General features: G+C 42.7%; 1 protein-coding gene across 14 annotated transcripts in view; it reads right to left on the bottom strand.

Moving 5' to 3' along the window:
• Window positions 1-20753, bottom strand: part of lqf (epsin homolog lqf) — a 153408-nt gene that overhangs the window by 67825 nt on the left and 64830 nt on the right. For all 14 annotated transcript variants that reach the window (XM_068348301.1, XM_068348305.1, XM_068348300.1 and 11 more), the window contains one exon: window positions 10397-10475. In XM_068348301.1, coding sequence (XP_068204402.1) covers window positions 10397-10475 — 79 coding nt within the window. The remainder of the gene's footprint in view (window positions 1-10396; window positions 10476-20753) is intronic.

Raw genomic sequence — 20753 nt, 5'->3', positions numbered from 1 at the left:
ATTAATTTGACCATAAAGCCCTGCACTTAGGCTTGGGAACCCATTCAATGGGCATGTACAACTGGGGGAAACCTCAGAACTCTCAGTATGAAATAAAAATTGAGAGCTTGGAAAGCAAGATAAAAGCAAAGTAGGAATGGAGGTACAGTAAAAGGCTAGAAAGCAAGCACAGCTTCAAGGCTGAAGGGATACTGCAAAACCCATTAGGAATGTCTACAATGCATTGCTTAAGGTGCAATTAAAGGTACTAAAAACACTCCTATGAAAAATAAGGATACTATGTTAAATTTTAAGGTAATCTAGACTGAAAATATCAAAATCGTGTCCACTTAAGTCTAACCTTCATCTGACTATATTCAAGACATTTTTCCTCCAACCTGCAAAATTAACAAGGTCTAAAATGTCCTTTTCAAGTACATTCCTACTTCCTCCAACGTCAGACGGAGTCAGGGTCGCCGAGAAACTGAACCCTAGCCATGGAATCATATGAGGTGCAAATAAAATACCACACTGGATTTACTTTAGAGCCTCTTCAAGCGACAGATTAGTAGGGATATGGTCTCTTGGGTCACATGCATTTAAAAAAAAATGCTTTGAGTTCATATGATGGACTGAAAAGATTTTGTAGCAACAATGTACGATTCAAGGAACTGAATTTTAAAAATTCCTGATCAGTCTCATATATTTACAATTTGCTCATGTCAATGTCACGCATATAAAACACTGTCAGAACGTGGGTTTTCTATAAGAATTTCTGGCCATTGGTAGCGGTAGTAACTGCGTGTGAAATTATTAAATAAAATTATTTATCTTAAACAAAATTATCAAAATTTGCTTTAAGTATGACAAATTTAAAGTAATTTCTATTTTTCCTAACGATACAAACCTTGAGCTCTTTATCAGGGATATACTTCTGGCAAAGCTAGAAGACTAGCCATAAGACAGTTAGCGAGGTTTAACTACCCCACCGTTAGTTTTAAGGGGTAGGAAGGGGGGTAGTACTAGCTATCCCGCTTACACACACCAGTGTTGTCATATCACTTTTGATTGCAGGCAGGACTTGCTGGGGATAGGTGATGGCAGGCCAAATTTATATGAAGAGCTCAAGGTTTGTATTATTAGGAGAAATACAAATTACTTCAAATTTGTCATTTGTTTTGACACTACATACAAACCCTTCCACTCTTCATTAGGGATGACTAACCATTTAGGTGGGTGAAAGTACTAACCAACTGCTGGCTTTTGACTGGGGGTTTTTCCCGAACGTGCTTCGCACGTATAAGGGAACCCTGTCACCTCACTAAACTCTACGTGCATTAGCACACTTTAGCGGCCTGAGCAATCAGTGTGATTGTGCGATACTTAGTGTGACTAGTCTAGGTAAGAATTCTCAGAAACGTAGCAATCTTTGAACCAGCCACATTCGTTACTTAATCCCACCTCGTCAGGGGTTATTGGGATGCAACAAGTATTACTTCTACACCAGGTTCCACAAGAGAAAGGGTTTTGTCTGCAGATAGAGGAGGCTAGCTTGCAGAGGACCGTAGGTGCTGTTTCCCAAGAGAGCGGAAGATAAAAGAAAGAAAGAGCCAGTCATTCTTAATCATTCATCTCATACTTATTCAGGGTACCCTCTGCCCTCAACAATCTGCTACTTGTCCATTATGGAGCCTAAGGTATTTAAACCACTTGTTGTGCTGCCACCATAGGGCTAATAGAAAATATCTCCATGTTCTTGTGGGTCACGTCTAACAGGTAGTGGGCGGTAGGGATGTCTGACGATTCCACACACCCGCTTGTAAGACCTGCGTCACAGTAGTTTTTCTTAAATGCTAAGAATGTGCCTATACCTCTAGTGTCATGAGATTAGGGTTGTCTTGTCTGTGGAGAAGGATTTAGATTTAACGATTGGTCTTTGACCTAGCGAACCCAAGCAGAGATCATGTTCTTGGTTATCCTCCACTTGATCTACCCAGAAGACAAAGTGCTGAGACTGTCGGGCGAGCTGCTGCGGTTCATTTGAGGTTGTACCTCAGACTCCTCACTGGAAAAGTCAAAGTTGATCTGGGGTGAAGATTGTCTGACAGTTCCACATACCCGCTTGTAAGACCTGCGTCACTGAGTAGCTTTTCTTGAACACTATGGACTTGCCTATACCCCTAAAGTTATGAGCTTTGGGTCTTCTTGTCTGTGGAGAAGGATTAGGATTTAACGCTTGTTCTATGACCTTGTGAACCCAAGCAGAGATCGTGATCTTGGTGATCCTCCTTTTGATCTTCCCAGCTGATAATGAGTGCCGAGACTGGGAGGGATGGGGGGGGGGGGAAGCTGCTGCTGTTCTTTTGAGGTATTACCTCAAAACTCTCAACTGGATAAAGTAAAAGTTGATCTGGATCATCAGTTACATTGCGAAGACTCCCAATCCAGAAGGACCCGAATCTAGGATCCACTAATCCTAGATTTTGAGTCGTCACAATAAATTCAGGCACGAAGTCAAGTATTACCTCCCCCCATCCGCCTGAATGGGAGACGTCGTAGGAAAGACCACGGAGTTCACCAACTCTCTTGGCCGAAGCCAACAAGAGCAGGAAAACCATCTTCAAAGTCTGGTGAAGATCTGATGCCTTGCGTAATGGTTCGTAGGGGGCACCTTTCAGGGACCAAAGGACGCGAACCACATTCCATGGAGGTGGGTTAACTTCTGACTGAGGGCAGGTAAGCTCTAAACTCCATATAAGAGACAATACCAATGAAGAGGAAATGTTAACTCCTTTCACCCCAAAACACAAAGCCTTTGGAGCCCCTCGGAGGAGGATCCAACTCCACATCTGAGGAAGCCAGTGTATACATACACCCTCTCCACTCCCAACTGCAATAACTCCACAAAACCTTCCTTTGACAGGGGACCAGCAGCACCAAGGGCTGGCCAAATCTGTAACAAATCATCCATAGAAAAGGACTCCCCTACGGAGAAGGGCGACGCCGCTTTGCTGGGGTAATCGGCAGCATCCTTTGAACCTAGGGGTTGTCCTGGGGTTAAAGGGTCAACACTCCTATTCGACTGGTTCCCTGGATAGACTGAACTAGAAGAAACTTCAGGGAGAGATCAAGGGGTTGAAGAAGACCACGGAGAAGAATCCCTCTTTGACTTCTTCTTATGCCACCATCCAAATCTCTTCCACTGGGAGGAAGACCCCTCCCAACACTCCTCACAGCTGTCATTCTGTGCACAAGTTCATCCTCTGCAGGCCAGACACAACAAATCGGTGTCAAGGTCGGTCTTGACCAAGGACATGAAGCTGCACACCTGAAAAAAAAAAAAGAAATCAATGTTGGAAGGCAGAGAGACACGAACTTCCACTCTCGGCCGAACCAAAAGAAAAAGTGACGAGACAACACTGGTGTGTGTGTGTGAGCGGGATAGCTGGTATTACACCCACTACCCACGCTAACTAGCAGTGGGGTAGTTACACCTCGCTAAAAGTCTTATGGCTAATCTTCTAGCGTTGCCGAAAGTATATCCCTAATAAAGTGCAAAGAGATTTGTATTTAGAGTCGGAACAATTCCAGGGTGATGGGTATTATAGTAAAAATATAATTTGAACTTAAATGTTTACAGTGTATCTGAGAGGAATTCTTAGATCTTAAATTCCGTTATATCCTAATATTGTAAAGAATCTAAACACAATTCTAGCTGATGAATATGGGAACCAAGATATGAAAATTTCTAAGAAAATTGTATTTTTCCTAATTTTCATACTCACCACGGACCAATGTATATGAGAACCCTTTGAACGCTAGCTGCCCGACTAGTTTCCCCCCAACAGGCCTATACCCTACCAACCCCCCTCTCCATGTGTGCGACCCCGACTGCTCGTTTTCCCAGCATGCCCTAGAGGGACACCACCGGCAACCTTCGCAGGTCACCATCAACCATTCCACCCTGGTCCCAAAAGACACAGTTCCTATCAGACCTGAGGGAACTGTGATTGAGATAGTGGGCCGTGAAGGTCGACTGCCTCGTCCATACGTCTACTCTTAGCACCTGGCCAACCACCATGTTTCTTTCGAAGGCCAACGAGGTTCCAATGTCCCTAATGTCATGAGGTTTGGCGGCCTTGGGGGAGTGTTCACCCTTTGTCAAGTACGCCCTATGGATTGCCTCCTGGAGGCAGAAGGAGATTGTGTTCTTTGAGACTGCCCTCTTCACTTTCCCAGTGGTCACAAACAGGCTCCTGATAGCTAGGCTGAAGGGAGAGGGCGGAGGTCCTGCACAGCCGTCACTGGACATAACAGCAGGTCCTCCGGGTCATTTGTCCTGGGGATGGTTGGGATGGAAAACTTGTCAAACCGCGGGTCAGCTACTGCCGGGTTGTGCATCTTCGCCACGAAGGAAGGGATTGATTTTAAAACCAGGTCCTTCCACCCGTGTGAGTGGGAGACATCTGCCGAAAGCCCATGGAGTTCGCCTACCCTCTAGGACGAGGCTAGGGCGAGAAGAAAGTCTTTAGGGTGAGTTCCCTGTCCGTGCAGGCGCTCAAATGGAGGCTTCTTCAGGGTGTCAAGGACCTTGATAACATCTCATGTGGGTGCCTTGACGACCTTGGGGGGCATGCCTGCTCAAACCCCTTTATCAGCATTGAGAGCTGCTTGCGGAAACCTAGGTTCAATCCCTTGTGGAAGTAACCCTGACCCAGGATTACCAGGAATCTCTTCACTTTCCTCTTGGTAAGGGTAGAAGAGACTTTAGTTATGGTAAGCAGCTCTTCTAGAAGGACACTCCAAAATCAAACCATTGTTCTCTAAGTCTTGGGTAGTGCCATAGCCTCTGTACAATGGTCTACCACTGTTTTGGGTCAAGAGTTCTGTAGCTTGAGGGTACACTCGCACGCACTATTTTATCTTATTTCTATTCCTCTTGTTTTGTTAAAGTTTTTATAGTTTATATAGGAATTTTTTTTTCATGTAACTGTTCTTGAAATATTTTACTTTCCTTGTTTCCTTTCCTCACTGGGCCATATTCCTCCTAGGCTTATAGCTTGCTGCTTTTCCAACAAGGGTTGTAGTTTAGCAAGTAATAATAATGATAACAATAACTGAGGACCAGGAAGTCCGCGATGACTGGGAGAGGCCTTGAGGGGCTCTATGCCCTCCTTGACATAGCATTTGCTGAAGTCCGCCCATTTTGCCTGGTATATGGCTCTCGAGGATTGTCTGAGGTTACCTGTCATTTGAGCGGCTTCCCCTCATGAGTACCCCTCCCTTCACAGCAAACGCTGAATAGTCTCCACGCATGAAGGGAGAGGTTAGGAAGGCCTTCGTGAAACCTCCGAGAGTGCGGCTGCCTTAGCAGGTCTTGTCTCGGTGGTAGGGACCACAAAGGTTCCACCGCTAAGGACTTTAGATCCGAGAACCACTCCTTTTTGGGCCACCACGGGGCCTTCAATGTCATCCTAGCTTGTCTTACCCCTCGAAGAAGGTTTATGGTCTACAGTAGGAGGCTGAATGGAGGAAAGGCGTACACATCGAGGCCATCCCACAGGTATTGGAACACGTCCTTCAGAGCTGCTGCTGGGTCCGGCACTGGAGAGCAAAAGATTGGTAATTTTGCGTCCAACCTTGTCGCAAAAAGGTCCAGACAGGGAGAGCCCCACTTTTCTATCACTGTCTTTGCTACCTCCGGAGGCATGGACCACTCTGCTGACAACACCTGTTCCCTTCTGCTGAGCCCGTCTGCGTCAACATTCCTCTTCCCAGGAATGTATCTGACCGTCACAGAGATGGAGTTGTCTTTGGCCCATGACAGGATCTCCACCGACAGATCGTGAATACGGCGGGAGCGTCGCTCATCAGGACTACTCTTCTCCCCACTAAGGAGGTTCCCAACTCAAGGACCACCCTCTGCACTGCCATAAGTTCAAGCTCGTTTATGTGGAGGGTCTTCTCCTCCAGGGACCAATGACCTGAGGCTATTCGATTTGGCAGATGAGCTCCCAATCCCTCCCTGGATGCGTCTGTGAAGAGGAGGACCCCTGGAGGAAGATCCGGTAGCAGGACCGCTGCTCTGGTGTTCCTTGGGTCCAACTACCACTGGAGAGCCTCCCTGGTTGACTGGGACGGGGTGCTTTACTGACTGTCGGCTCGCTGCCTGGACCTGCACTCCCTTCAGGTCCCACTGGGTCAGACATAGCATCAATTTCCCTCTGGGGCCTCTGCCACTCCTTCAGTGATGCTGGTTCTCCCTTGGGGAGAGGCCTCGCTAGTTCCTCCAGCTTCTCGACCCTCTCCCTCATCAGGAAGGCTCTGGCCTGCATGAAGCATATCTCCATTCCCAGGTACACCGTCCTCGTGGTTGGGGAGGGCTGAGACTTCTCCCAGTTGAACACCAACCCGCCCTCCAAACTAAAGGGCACCAAACTGTCCCTCAGCTTTCACAACTCCTCTCAGGACTCCGACAGGAGTAACCAGTAGTCAAGGTACCTCAGTAGTCTCATCCCTCTCTTGTGGGCCCACTGTGAGAATAGGGAGAAAGCTCTGGTGAAGACCTGAGGCACAGTCGACAGGCCAAAGCGCAGAGGGTGCGGAACTGGAAGACTTTTTCTCCCCACTTGAACTTAAGGAACTTCCTGCTGGACGGGTGCAACGAGATCTGGAATTAGGCATCCTTGAGGTACAGAGATAGCATGAATTCCCCTTTCCTGATAGCTACCAGAACCACCCTGGCCGTTTCCATCCTAAAAGCGGTCTTGGCGACGAACCGGTTGAGGGCTGAGAGGTCGATGACTGGGCGCCACCCACCCAAGGCTCTTTCCACCAAGAACAGATGGCTGAAGAAGCCCGGTAGATCGGTGGCCACGGGCTGGACGGCTCCTTCTAAGGCCTTCCAACATGTTTCCTCCTTGGGGTGCAGGGAAGTGGCTTTGAACCTCGACATCAGGGGAGTCTCGGAAGGGGATTCGGTATCCATCCCTCAAGGCCTGTATCATCCATTGGTCTGCTCCTTCTTCCATCCAATTTCTCCACCTTGTAGAAAGGCATCCCCTACCCCCAGATGGCACAGGAGAGAGGGGCCTCGTCCCCTACTTCCGCTTGAAGAACCGGGCATTAAGTGTCCCTCGGTTGGTTGGGGTTCTGTGACGGTGGTTTGCCAAGGTTGATTTTTGCCCTCTTGAGGGGGGACTGAGCTGGAGGAACCTAGAGGGACGAGGACGCGGCTTGGTTTTGCGGCATAGGGGGATGGCTGCATGCCTAGTCCTTGGAACTGCTAGGCTCCCGTGCCGGTTGGGGGCGTACCGACGATGAAGACGAGGATGAGTTGTGGAGCATCATGTTGTGACTCTCTCTCCTCCACTTGGTTGTTTGGGAAGAGCGCCTCTCGTATCCTCTTGGGGATCATGTAGAGGACAACCTCCCTCCTTCGCAGGACCCAGTTTGAGGCCGCGGTGTAGGATTTGCCTGCCAAGAAGGAGATGGCCCTCAATATTAAGACTGCCAGCTCAACAAACTGATTCTTCGCCGGCTTCCTCCTGACGTCGTTATCCAGGGCGAAGGATACTAGGGCTGTGGATCAAAGGTCCAACCATGAAGCCGCTTCTCCATACGCCCAAGCGGCTGCTTCTATGGCCGTTGCCTCCTGGACTGTGAAGCCCACAGCCCCGCCAGATAGTCTCTCTTCCGTGGATCCCGGGACTAGGAACGCCAGGTTCCCTTCTGAAGGTCGGTGTCCTTGGGAGGTCCCCTCCGGAGAGTAGAAGCGCCTGTGCTTCACTTCCGGGAAGGGAAGGAACTTCGGTACGCTGTTGGATCTGTTCCGTCCTTTCGATTCTGTGGTGGCAGCGGTGACCCTCTCAAGGCGCTGCCCAATGTCCTGGGAGATGAGTGTACAGTAATTAAAAAGGGTCTCGTCTCCCTCGGGGCTCCAAACCGGCACTCCAGGCCGGTGGAGTGGGGTTGTGCTTGTACCAGTGCGGGCTCTGGAAGGTAATTGAGCCTAGTGATAAGGCCAAGCACTCTACGGAAGAACGCCACCTCCTCTACCACCTCATCCTCCTGGTGGTCCCACAACCCCACCTCTGAAGCCCACTCTCTGGTATCCGGAGCTCCGTTAGGTAAACCCTCCTATGGGGTTGGTGACTGAGCATCCAGGAGGTCCAGTCTCCTTGTTAAAGGAACCCTGTGTCGCACTTCTTCTCTTCGGCTCCGCTTCACCGCTGGAGCAGGGTCCATAGACACGGAGTCATAAGACAGAGACATGTCGTCCCCTATCATGGCCCTCTGTCCCCTCTAACGCAACCTTGGAGCGCCTGCTCCAGCGTTGCACGGCTCTCTCAGGAGGGGGTTTTCCGCCCCAGTCATAAGCTCCTCGTGGGGGCCATGTGGTCCGATCCGCTCTACGGCCGGTGGCGTGGCCTAGTCACCCAGACTCACTGCAGATTCCCCACCGGTATTCGGCCATCATAGCTGCCAACCCGCTCTCCAGGGTGGCCTGCTATCCACCGTCGGCGACCGGCAACTCTAACCCTTCGCGGATGAAGTAGCCGCCTTCCATCCTCGGGGTGACCCTTGGCCCAAGCTTAGCGGCCTTTTCAGGCACCACGAGGACCCTGTTCAGGTCCCCGTTGAGGAGTCCTTTTCCGGCATGGGGAACGGCGGACTCCACTCCCCAAGCCCCTTGAAAGAATTTTCCCCCCTTGGTTGACGCTGCCTATCCGCTGCCCACCACCGAGGACCGGGCACGTTGAGAGCGGACAGAGGGGCGGGATAGGGGACGGCATGCCTCTAAGCCTGTTTTACGACTCCATGTCTTCAGACCCGGCAGGGTCCCTACGACCTTCTCCATGGCCTTCCCTGGAGAAGGCGACGAGGAGATGACGGCTGAGTGGGCAAAACACAAGGTCCAGCCTCGGACACAAAAGGATACCTCCACTGATACTGTAGGTAACACCGTAAACAGAGAAGGACCCGACACACTAGGGACTGACAAATAGTCCAAAGAAGGACGGAAACCACTACCCTTCCTCGAGGGCGATTTGTCCCTTTGGCCTTCTTTTTCATTTTCACAGCCATTTTGGCCCTCTGGGCATCAGCCCAGCCCACACACTCATTCACATGCCGTTCGGGTCACACACCTGGCCCCAACATGAAGTACACAGAACATGGGGATCAACCTCCAAGTGGGACAAGAAAGTAGCACATAGCTTCCTGTTTATACCTCAGGAACGACGTTGCACACTCTCAGATTCCATTTAGGAGATCATTGATAACACAGAACAACTAATATCACACTCTACGAGCACAAAGGAAAACACCAATGATCGCGAGAGAAGCAGAAAGTTGACCACACACGCATACGACCGGAGGTGGAATGGTTGATAGCGACCTGAAGGTCGCCTGAGGTGTCCCTCTAGCGCATGCTGGGAGGTCAGGCTCGTGCATGTGGAGAGGGGGTTGGGAGGGTATAGGCCTGTTGGAGGGGAAAACTCTAGTTGGGGAGCTAGCACTCAAAGGGGTCTCCTATACATTGGTCCGTGGTAAGGATGTGTGTCAGAAATATAAATATACATATATTAATGCTTTGCACTTCAACATTCAAATTCCTGTCATTATTTACATCTGTGTTATTGAAAGGCACTATCTAAACCTATTATAATTAAACCAGTTCCAGGTATATTAAACTTCATTTCTTATGCTGAGCATTTCTATCTTTAGTTCCAGTCCCAAACAACACATGGTAACCTTTCATCTGCTCTTAATCTAGATTAAGACCATTATAAACAACGGACTAAAAAATCACAAACTGACCCACTAAAATTAGCATAAATGTAGGTCAACAGTCTCCAGGAATAATTTATTAGTAGTACTGTTCTGTACAGTATTGTAATTTGAACAAACCTCAAGATTTTTAACAGGAGGAGACATACTTAATATCACAGCTACTTCTACAATTAAGAAAATGATGACCAATTATAATCACTAATCATTAACGAAACACACACAACTCAATAAATCTGATTCCCTATACAAAAACACTTCTCAGCCAGTCTACCAGTTTTGGCGGATGACAAGGTATAGAAATATCATATGATATGAGATGAATACAGGGAATATATATATATATATATATATATATATATATATATATATATATATATATATATATATATATATATATATATATATATATATATTTATATATATATTTATATATATTTTTTTTTATAGAAGTCCATATCTAATGAAACAAAGTCATGAATATTTAAATTTTCATGTTAAAGGAATTTAATAAATAAACTCTGAACAAATTATCCCTTTTCAATTCAAAGATAAATATACAGATCCCTATGATTCCATTACCAATCAATTCAATTTGTAAACACATACAAAATAGAATACTTACGAGGTTCTAAATTTGATGGCCCTTCACTTACTCCATACGCATTTCTTTCCGCAGGTCTCGACGAACTTGTTACATAAGTCTGGAAAGAAATGCAGCAAAAAAATAACAAAATACATCTTAGATCCCCACTTTAATAAATTACAATTGCAAGACATTCTAACTTGAATGATAGATGAGCTTCTCAATTTTCAAAAACTCCAAGAAAAACCAAGACAAACTAATATTCAGTTGTGCAATTTTTCATGACATACATTAAACATCTAGTACATAACTTCATCAGTTAAACAGGTATCTACAGATTTATGAATAAAATTCTCTTGGTGTTTCTTTGTATAAATATTTAAAAACCTAAATATCAGACTAAAATCAATTAATTCAATACTTGCCTAGAATTCATGGGCTATTCATTATCTAAAGAAAAGCTTCAACCAACATAAAGTAATGAAGAATTTGTCGTAACGTGTATAAAATCCTTTTTCTAACTCGCAAGAGGCGCTTGTAAGTAAACAATTCCCCCTCAAAGCCCTGCCAGCTTGAATTCTAATTCATTTTTAGTAAAAGTAGCTGTCAAAAAATCCTAGCTATTGCAGGGGAGTAGGGAACTTGATTAAATTTAAGATAAATTTAAGATGACTGGCCAGACATTAATGCATTGGATCCCTCTCTCTGGTCACGGCTTATTTTTTCTTTGCCTACACTTACCCTGAATAGTTTGGCCTATTCTTTACACATTCTCATCTTTCCTCATACACCTGACAACATTGAGATACTTAACACTTCTTCACCCAAGGGGTTAATTACTGTACTGCAATTTGTTCTGTGTACTTTCCTCTTGGTAAGGGTAGAAGAGACTCTTTAGCTGTGGTAAGCAGCTCTTCTAGGAGAAGGACACTCCAAAATTAAACCACTGTTCTCTAGTCTTGGGTAGTGCCATAGCCTCTGTACCATGGTCTTCCACTGTCTTGGGTTGGAGTTCTCTTGCTTGAGGGTACACTCAGGCACACTATTCTATCTTATTTTTTTTTTCCTTCCTCTTGTTTTTTTGAAATGGTGTGTTGGGCAGGCTTAATAGAAGGGCCATGGATGCCTGGTGGTTTATCAAGAGGTTGTCTTTTCCTTTTTCTGATTATTTTTCTTCTCAAAACCATCCTTACTGTCCTCCCTTCAGTTGAAGTGGCTATCCTGGAGGGTATTTAGCCTTGCATGGTGTATCGGCTCCTCCATGTTGACCAGTTTTTCCGACTTTTTACTATAGTCTATGGGTATCATCAATCACTTTGTTTATAATTCTGTACGTATTGTTTTTGTTATAATTCTTGTTAATCTAGTTTTTAAGTACTGTATGATGTCTCTTTTTTATTTCTATTAATTCTTATGCTGTCTGGAGACATTGAGCGAAATCCGGGACCAGTACGTCCTAGATTTCGTCAATGTCGTCTTCTGTATTGCAATATTCGTGGTCTTCATGCAAATATCCAAGACCTTACAGTTGCGTCCAGACAGTATGATATTCTTTTGTGCTCAGAAACTTTGGTTTCTAATATGAGGCACTCATCTGAGCTCCTTATAACTGGTTTTAAGAAGCCAATAATGTTGAAACGTGATGCCATCCCTAGGGCCAGGGGAATGGCGGTGTATATTAGGACCGAGTACCCTGCTTCTCATAAGTCCTGCTATCAATGTGGATGTCATGAGATTCAGGTAATAAAAGTTTGTGGCAGGCATAACAACTTTTATTTGTGTTCGATCTACCGGAATCCAGACATAGATGATTCTATCTTCGATTGTCTTCTTACCATTATGGCTAAGATACAAGAAGATGATAGAAAGGCTTCTTTTGTCTTTGTTGGTGATTTTAATGCTCACCATAGGGAGTGGCTAAGTTCTATCTCTCCTACCGATCGCCATGGCTTAAGAGCTTTAGACTTTGCCTCTGAATCAGGCTGTGAGCAAATCATAAATGAAGCTACTCACAGGTCTGGTAATTGCTTGGACCTCGTATACACTGACTCCCCTGGCGTTATAACTAGTAAGGTTGGTTCTCCAGTCGGGACATCTGATCATGCCTTGATTTCATTATTAGTGAAGACTGAGCAGCTTGTCCCTGATATATCATATTCTTGTAAAATTTATATGAAATCCCAAGCAGACTGGAATGGGATTTTGCATGATCTTTTGTGCTTGAATTGGTCACAATTATATGATAGTGCAGATCCTGTTGTCCCTTTGAATGAGAATCTAGTCAACATAATTGATAGGCGTATCCCTTCTCGTGTGCTAAGGTACCGAGTGAAGGACAAACCGTGGTTCAATGATGATTGTAGACGTGCTTATTTGGAGAAACAGGAGGCCTATCATCTTTGGAAGGGTAACAGATCAGATTTGACCTGGAGCAACTATACTCAGCTTCGAGCTTTTGCTCAGAGAGTTTATGCCTCAACTGAAAAGGAGTACAATTTAACTATAAAAGAAACACTTTCTGGTACAACTCAGGAACATAAATGGTGGTCTACCCTTAAATCTGCACTCTTTGGTGTAGATGCAACAGTTCCTCCTTTACTCAAACCAGATGGCTCAGTCACTCACTGTCCAAAGGAAAAGGCAACTCTTTTGGCTGATGTTTTCGACAGTAAACAGAGTAATGAAAAACTTGAACTTCCTCATTCCTGTTTTCCTGAGGCTAAACTAACTAGTTTAGCTTTTCGATCTCGTGAGATTAAAGCTCTGTTGATGGACCTTGATGCCTATGGAGGTGTAGACCCAAATGGTATTTTTCCTTTGTTTTTTATAAAGACAGCAGATTTCTTAGCTCCAAAGTTATCTGTTATTTTGCGCAAGTTAGCAAGAAGAGGAGCTTTTAGCACTAGTTGGAGAATTGGTAATGTTACTCCTCTATGTAAATGTGTTTGTGGTAGCTCAAGTCCCACTGATTACCGCCCAATTTCCATAACTCCCATATTATCTAAAGTTTTTGAACGTCTTCTGGCAAAACGTCTTAACAGGTTTGCTGAAGGTAATCATCTACTCCCTAGTTTGCAATTTGGTTTTCGTAAAGGCCTTGGAGCATGTGATGCCCTTCTTACAATCTCCAATGCTGTACAGAAATCCCTTGATTGTGGTCGGGAAGTTCGTATGATTGGCCTTGATTTTAGTGCTGCCTTTGACCGTGTTAATCATGAGGCCCTTGTTTTCAAACTGAAACAGTTGGGAGTGGGTGGGTCGTTTCTTAGCATTATTATTGATTTTTTAAGTAATAGATCTCAAAGAGTTGTTGTTGATGGGCACCATAGTGATTATAGGAATGTGATATCCGGTGTTCCACAGGGTAGTGTTCTTGGCCCATTACTTTTCATACTATATACACATGACATGTGGTTTGGCCTTGAAAACAAGCTTGTTGCATATGCAGATGATGCTACTCTCTTTGCATCAATTCCATCCCCTGAATGTAGATCTAGGGTTGGTGAATCCCTTAATAGAGACTTAGCTAGAATTAGTGCATGGTGCAAATTATGGGGTATGAAGTTGAATCCTAACAAAACTCAAAGTATGATTGTAAGTAGGTCAAGGACGGTGGCTCCTCAACATCCGGATCTCAGTATTGATAATGTTTCTTTAAATATGTATGACTCTTTCAAAATTTTAGGTGTGATTCTCGACAGTAAATTTACTTTTGAGAAACATATAAGGTCTGTGTCTTCTTCAATTGCACAAAAAATTGGCTTATTGAGAAAGTCTTTCAAGATTTTCGGTGATCAATCTATTCTGAAGAAGTGTTTTAATTCTTTCATTCTACCTTGTTTTGAGTATTGTTCTCCTGTCTGGTCTTCAGCTGCTGATTCTCATCTTAATTTGTTGGACAGAAACTTACGGTCGATTAAATTTCTTATTCCTGATCTAGATATTAATCTCTGGCACCGTCGTTCAATTAGTTCATTATGCATGTTGCATAAGATTTTTCATAATTCTGACCATCCTTTACATTCAGATCTCCCTGGACAATTCTATCCTGTTCGTAATACTAGGCAGGCAGTTAATTCTAATAGCCAGGCCTTCTTCATCACGAGACTCAATACTACGCAGTATTCTAGAAGTTTTATTCCAGCTGTTACCAAGTTGTGGAATGATCTTCCTAATCGGGTGGTTGAATCAGTAGAACTTCAAAAGTTCAAAGTTGGAGCAAATGCTTTTTTGTTGACCAGGCGGACATGAGTCTTTTTATAGTTTATTTATGACATATTTGTTTTTGATGTTGTTAATAGTTTATATATGACATGTCTGTTTTGATGTTGTTACTTGTTTTAGAATGATTTATTGTTAATTTGTTCTCTTCATTTATTTATTTCCTTGTTTCCTTTCCTCGCTGGGCTATTTTTCCCTGTTGGAGCCCCTGGGCTTGTAGCATCTTGCTTTTCCAACTAGGGTTGTGGCTTGGATGGTAATAATAATAATAATAATAATAACTATTGAAATAATCTTATCTTAAAAAACAAGTTTATCTCAATGAAACTTCCCAGATATGCATGCTGCATACCACATTGCCCTGATAGGAGGGAGAATGGTACTCATTCAAATTAAACATGAAATCTTCCTCTCTGGAGGCTGGGTATGAAGCAGAAGCTCCAAATGAACGAGGCCTGACAAGTACCAGATTGGTCAAGCAGAGTACAGACTAGTGCTTTGTACCTGCGACTACTTGTGAAGAACCAACAGGAGAGGACTGGAAAAGGTCGTACAGGTCTTCTGGCTCAAAAATCCAGGATTGTTCCATCTGTCCCATGTTCAGGGATAGAACTTGTTAGGTAGGTATGGAATGGATTTGGATGGAAGAGGGAGGAAATGTGCAAGGCAAGACATCCCCCTACTGACAACAGGAGACAACTTCTCCATCAGTCCCCACCCTTCTTCTTCCTAACAACCTCCCTGGACTAAGTCTGGGAGGGGAAGAACATGTGGAACTGGGTTCAACCTCTTCTGGAGGAAGAAGCTGGTAGTGGTCATTGCTGGGATTTGGAGAAAGTCAGGACATTCCTCAAACCCAAGCCAAATGACATGGCCATTCCTGAAGGCTTGGTTGTCATTTCATTCATAAGATTAAAGACCTTGAGAGATAATGCTTGGTGGATGAAGGAGTACTGATACTTGGCATCCCCTTCCATTGCTACCTCAATAAAACCCTAATGAGAGGTGGACAAGGAGTCCAGCAGCTATTCGATCCAATCCTTAGAGCAAGTATTGTCTCAGAGCCAAAAAAGGGGCTACCATGACCAACCATCAGTTGGTCAAGAATACCTTAAGGATAGAATACGAGCTTATCAGACTGTTCTGGACTTATTTCCTCCCATAAAATAAGAACGGAACAAAGAACATATAACCAGGAAGTAGACCATGAATTACCCATAAACAGCTTCATTCCAAGTCTGGGAAACAATTCCAGATGTCAGAGAGCAAGAACAGCACAGTATACACTTCTGTCCAATGGATGCGGTCATGAGATTAGCTTGGAACAGTCTTTAAAAACCCACAGCAGTGGCTGGGCACCAGTTTGGCACAGTCCACAGAATGCATAACTACTACCAAGCAGTGGCATCTTTTTTTTTAATAAAACCAAAGTAACTCGTCTAAGAAGAGAGACCAAAGCGGTACTCTTTTGTCCACGTATATGGTAAGGGAGGACGCTCAAGCTCCTTGATGCCGATTAGCATAAGCCCACACCCAAAATGCCATCAATCCAGCGTGATCGCCCAGGGCACAAGCCATCCAGCTGTGATGCAGGATCAATCGGCTGTCAGCATGGACAATCAGTCCCTCACAGGACCAACTGGCCGGATTATTTGCACTGCTGGGGATGGAAACCTTGGCTGTGGGTAAAGGTGAGCCTTGCCCACGGGGCTATGAGTACAGGTGACCCTTGACAAAGGGCACAAGTGACCATTGGTCATGTCTGCAACTGGTACATGTACTGATAAGTCTTCTCTCAAGGGAGCACATGCTTGGATCCCCAAAAACTCCATATTCGGGCAATAAAGGAGGTTCAAAAATAAAAAACTGTTGACAAATGAGTACTGTATCAACTGAAAATAAATGCAAAGGCTGAAACTAAAGAATGAATGAGAGTTCAAAATATCAGCAGCTGGAAAAGGGAATTGTTTACACTACAGCTCTATACAAAGGATTTTACATATGTTATGAGGAGAATTTTTGTCTTCTTTATTCTAGTAGAAGCTGCAGCAAATAAATTCGAGGAAATTTTATTGAAATAATTTTTCTTGCCAACAAATAACACACACTTTAGTTTTTTTTATAAAAACAAACCAAATTTTCTCAATACAACCTTATACTGTAAATCTACTGCCTTCTGTTCTATTAAATCCAAGTTGCACCAACTTATAAACTGTTCCACTAGAGATTGACAGAACCTACTTCACAAGCCCTAATCTATGCTCACCCATCACTTGGCCTTGAGAATATGTTTAAATACATGATTTTTTCATTATACTCCCATTAAACATAGGGAGGAAAAAAGAAGAACCATCCAGTCAAAACACCAGAAAACCAAAAGAGGAACTGAAGAAATGAAGATCATAAATTAATCCTCATTTATGTCAGAAAAGGGTTAATGCACAATGAAGTCTTAAAGTGGTACACAAATGAATCATCTGCAGGATCAAGTAATGAAGACTAGGGAAAGGGCGCTGAACATTCCATAGAAAACCAAAGTGTAAAGGCACGAAGCCCTGAAAACCATTGAAAAGACATGATTTGAGATGAAAGTTGTGATGAGATAGATAAAAAATAACTGATATGAACCCTCCCACCAGTAATGGGCTCTTCTTAAAGTGAAGGCAAACTGAATAAAGGTGTTACAGTATATAACCTGAGTGAAAGTGAACATGGCATCAAATCTTCACATTAACACCTGGAACCTTCAACTCACGTGAAAGTTTATCCAATGACTATATCAAATTGGCAAAGATAATATTACTTAAGAATGCTATGCGATCAAGATATAGAACATAGTTAAGAACACAGGGACATATCTAATGTACCTCCCTCTTTTTAAAGTATACATGAAACAAGGCCCAAAGCAATCAAAGAACAACGACCAGATCATAATAATTTTTGGGGTTAAGAAACTGATAAAACCTTTTAAAAATTAATGGCGATTCCCCTAAGGAAAATATGATAAAAGTAGTACTGTTATATAGATATAATGCTTAAAGGCCTTTGTCGTGGGTAGATAAAATATGAAAAAAAAAAATATATTAACATACAAATACTGTACAGTATCTCTTTTCCAAGAGTGAATGCAGCAAGAAAAAAACAGCTAGCAGAACAGAGGTTTTGAGGTTAATATAATACACACAATCCCAAATACAGACAAAATGCCACTTCCACTGATAAGGTTTAAAAGTAGAGTTTGTCAGGATTTGCTCTTATCTCACCTGTCTGGACTTAAAAAGTCTCTCTCAACTAGATATCACTTTAACACACCAGGCATAGAGTGATAAGTCCCCAGTTCTGATGGCAAGTCACCAGTCGCATGAAAACTTAACCAAGTTGAGCCTCTACTAAATCCTGGTCTCACTAGTGAGAAGGGTGGGGAGACAAATACTTCTTGGCTGTCTAAGTTAAAATCAATGCACAGGTTATCCATGCTCCCTTGTCTAGTAGTAGTGAGGAACATTAATTTGATAGACTTGTTTGGGCTGAACACAACTAGGTTCAACAAGGGAAGAACCACAGAAATTCCTCCATCTCTTGCAAATACTCTAAATGGAGAGACCATTTAACAGTTACAGCTTGATGCCATGTGCAAATGGGCACTGCCATTATATTATGCCTACCTAGGACACACCAAGGAACTGATCAAATTTACTCATCTGACCGTAACTGAATCTGTATACCTCTAATTGTTTCTGGGGTGCACAGCCATGGAGGAGTTCTAATACAGTAAGTGATGCTTTGTTGGACAGGTGGTCCTTGAATGCTTGGAGTGCTAAGATGCTAAGATACTGCCCAAAATTCCATCAAGTTCATGTGGGACTCCTCGATCTAGAACCATCAACCTGATACCATACATTTGGACCTGTCCTCTCACTACGTGTCTGTAACCAGCAACAGGCCTGGAACAGATGAAATAAGTTTCCATCCAGTAGATACAGGAACATTACAAGAATAGTCTTACTGGATGGTGAAAAATGAAATCCATAATACATACAGTATTTGGAAGAAACTGGGGAACAATATCCAGAAAGTAAAACTATACTTATCAAAGATATAAAAGATTTGCAATACCAAAGCTTAGTATGGAAGTTATAAGACACTTTAAAGAGGTAAAATCAAAGTGTATTGAATCTAAAATTAATTTTATATTCCATGTGCCCCAACAAAAAGGATTAAAAACTTAAATAATTGAATAAATTGCAATTCCCCAAAAGAAAAAAAAGAAAGAAAGAAAAAAGAAAGAAAGAAAGAACTGTGTACACCTAACAAAGTAGATGGGTTAAATGGAAAACTGGCGTACATACAGTAGCTTGGGAACTGCAGCAATAAAGTACTAACAGCAGTTCCAGCCAGGGAAAGACACACTCACCGATGAACATTAAAGACATTTCGACAAATTATAAACGAAACATACCAAACCATAAACAAGAACCAATCAGACAATTTTGAGAGAAAAATTTAATGTTAGGAGCATAATACAACTAAAAAATTGGAGGAAAACAGCAATGTGTTACCTGCTAGACAGAAACACACGAAGTGACTTGAACACACGGGGGTGTTGGGCCTACTGGATGCACATCTGGATATGAAAGTATTCTTTCTTTGAGTGTGCACGAGGAGCATTTGACTTCCGACCTAAAGCTACTGTGAACTGATGGGTTTGCGTTAAGATGGACAAACTACACAAAACAGAAAAATGCGTAATCACTTATCGGATATAGAGTAACAACAAAATAGTTTACAAAGAAAACTTGTCAAAAGTTAATGAGCATTTATTGTAACCTGATTGCAGATATCACAGTAAAAATAAAGCTAAACACAAGGACAAGAGACATAACATAGGCTATATTCATTACCAAAAAATAGAAATAGCACCAATTATAAATAAATTACATACACATGTAATGCTAGCAGAAAAACATAAAAAAAAAACTAACTCAGAAATGGACTAACTAGCATCTTACTCATGATTAGTACCTCACTCATTCCTCAGTCCACTTATGGCATCAAGCAAGTACCAAAGAAACACTGAAGAATGGAAAAAAAAATAAGCAAATTAAGAACTTACAGCACTTCTTTTACTAATCACCACTGAATATCGTGGGAAAAAGGAAATGAAACCGAATTTGACCGATTATAAACCCTTCACCAGAATCTTACCATAATCTTTTTAAGGCAACTCCGATAGAAAGTGAAGTCGAAAGGAATAAATGCTTACAAAAAAAGAAATAGCATAAAAGATAATCAATTCTGGAAAAACAATCCACTAAAATGTCTAGGAAAATTAAAATCACTATCACCAGCATGCTGGACAATAAAAGTGGGGCTCTTTGTTACCCAGGGTCTAAGGATCCATGAAGAGCAGCTCGGTGCTCCCAACCTAAAGACAATTATCTTTTGAATCAGGAATCTAAGATTTGTAAAAACCACAGCAGTAGACTAATCATAAATAAAGAGAAACGCATATTAAACATTATTAGTTTCCGACTATAAGATATTTACCTTGTATAATAGAATAAAGTTATAATCTATATCATTGGCTATTTAAAACTCCAATAACTTCAAATTTCTCTCGTCTACAAAGAAACTAAGTTAATAGTTTCCAAATAGGTAGAGCATGCATCTAAAATTCCACTACGTTTACATGCACTACTACTGCTACTCTTACTAATGAATCGCAACTGGTGCCTGGAATCATTCCAGTGATAAGTAATATCAAGTCTATATTTTTTTTTCTTTATGAAAGATGAGATCTGTCACGGAAACTTTTTAAAATACAACTAACCTTCGTGGTAATTTTACCACCTAGTTGATGACAAAAAGTCTTTATCCTTTCCAAATAATTCATAGCATATATCTAATAAAAGATCAAAGGTTACTGACACTTTAAAAATTCTCTATCAACATTAAATTAGACTGCAGACCCTATCAGGTAAAGTATAAGACAATAATAATCATGCTTTACCTTAAAAGTCAAAGTAGTAAGATAAACAGGCAAAATCAATAAAATAAAAAAGCTGAATAGCAGCAACTTAACAAATAATATTTATCTTACATAAATATGTAATAACCGTTTTTCAATCATGCACTTAGGGTACCTTAAGATAAAACGAAAATTGCCAAGAATTAG

Source organism: Palaemon carinicauda, chromosome 24, assembly GCF_036898095.1.
Source record: "Palaemon carinicauda isolate YSFRI2023 chromosome 24, ASM3689809v2, whole genome shotgun sequence".
In the NCBI taxonomy this organism is placed as follows: Eukaryota; Metazoa; Arthropoda; class Malacostraca; order Decapoda; family Palaemonidae; genus Palaemon; species Palaemon carinicauda.
Note: the sequence above shows the minus strand (reverse complement) of the source record. Positions and strands in the feature narration are given on the sequence as shown.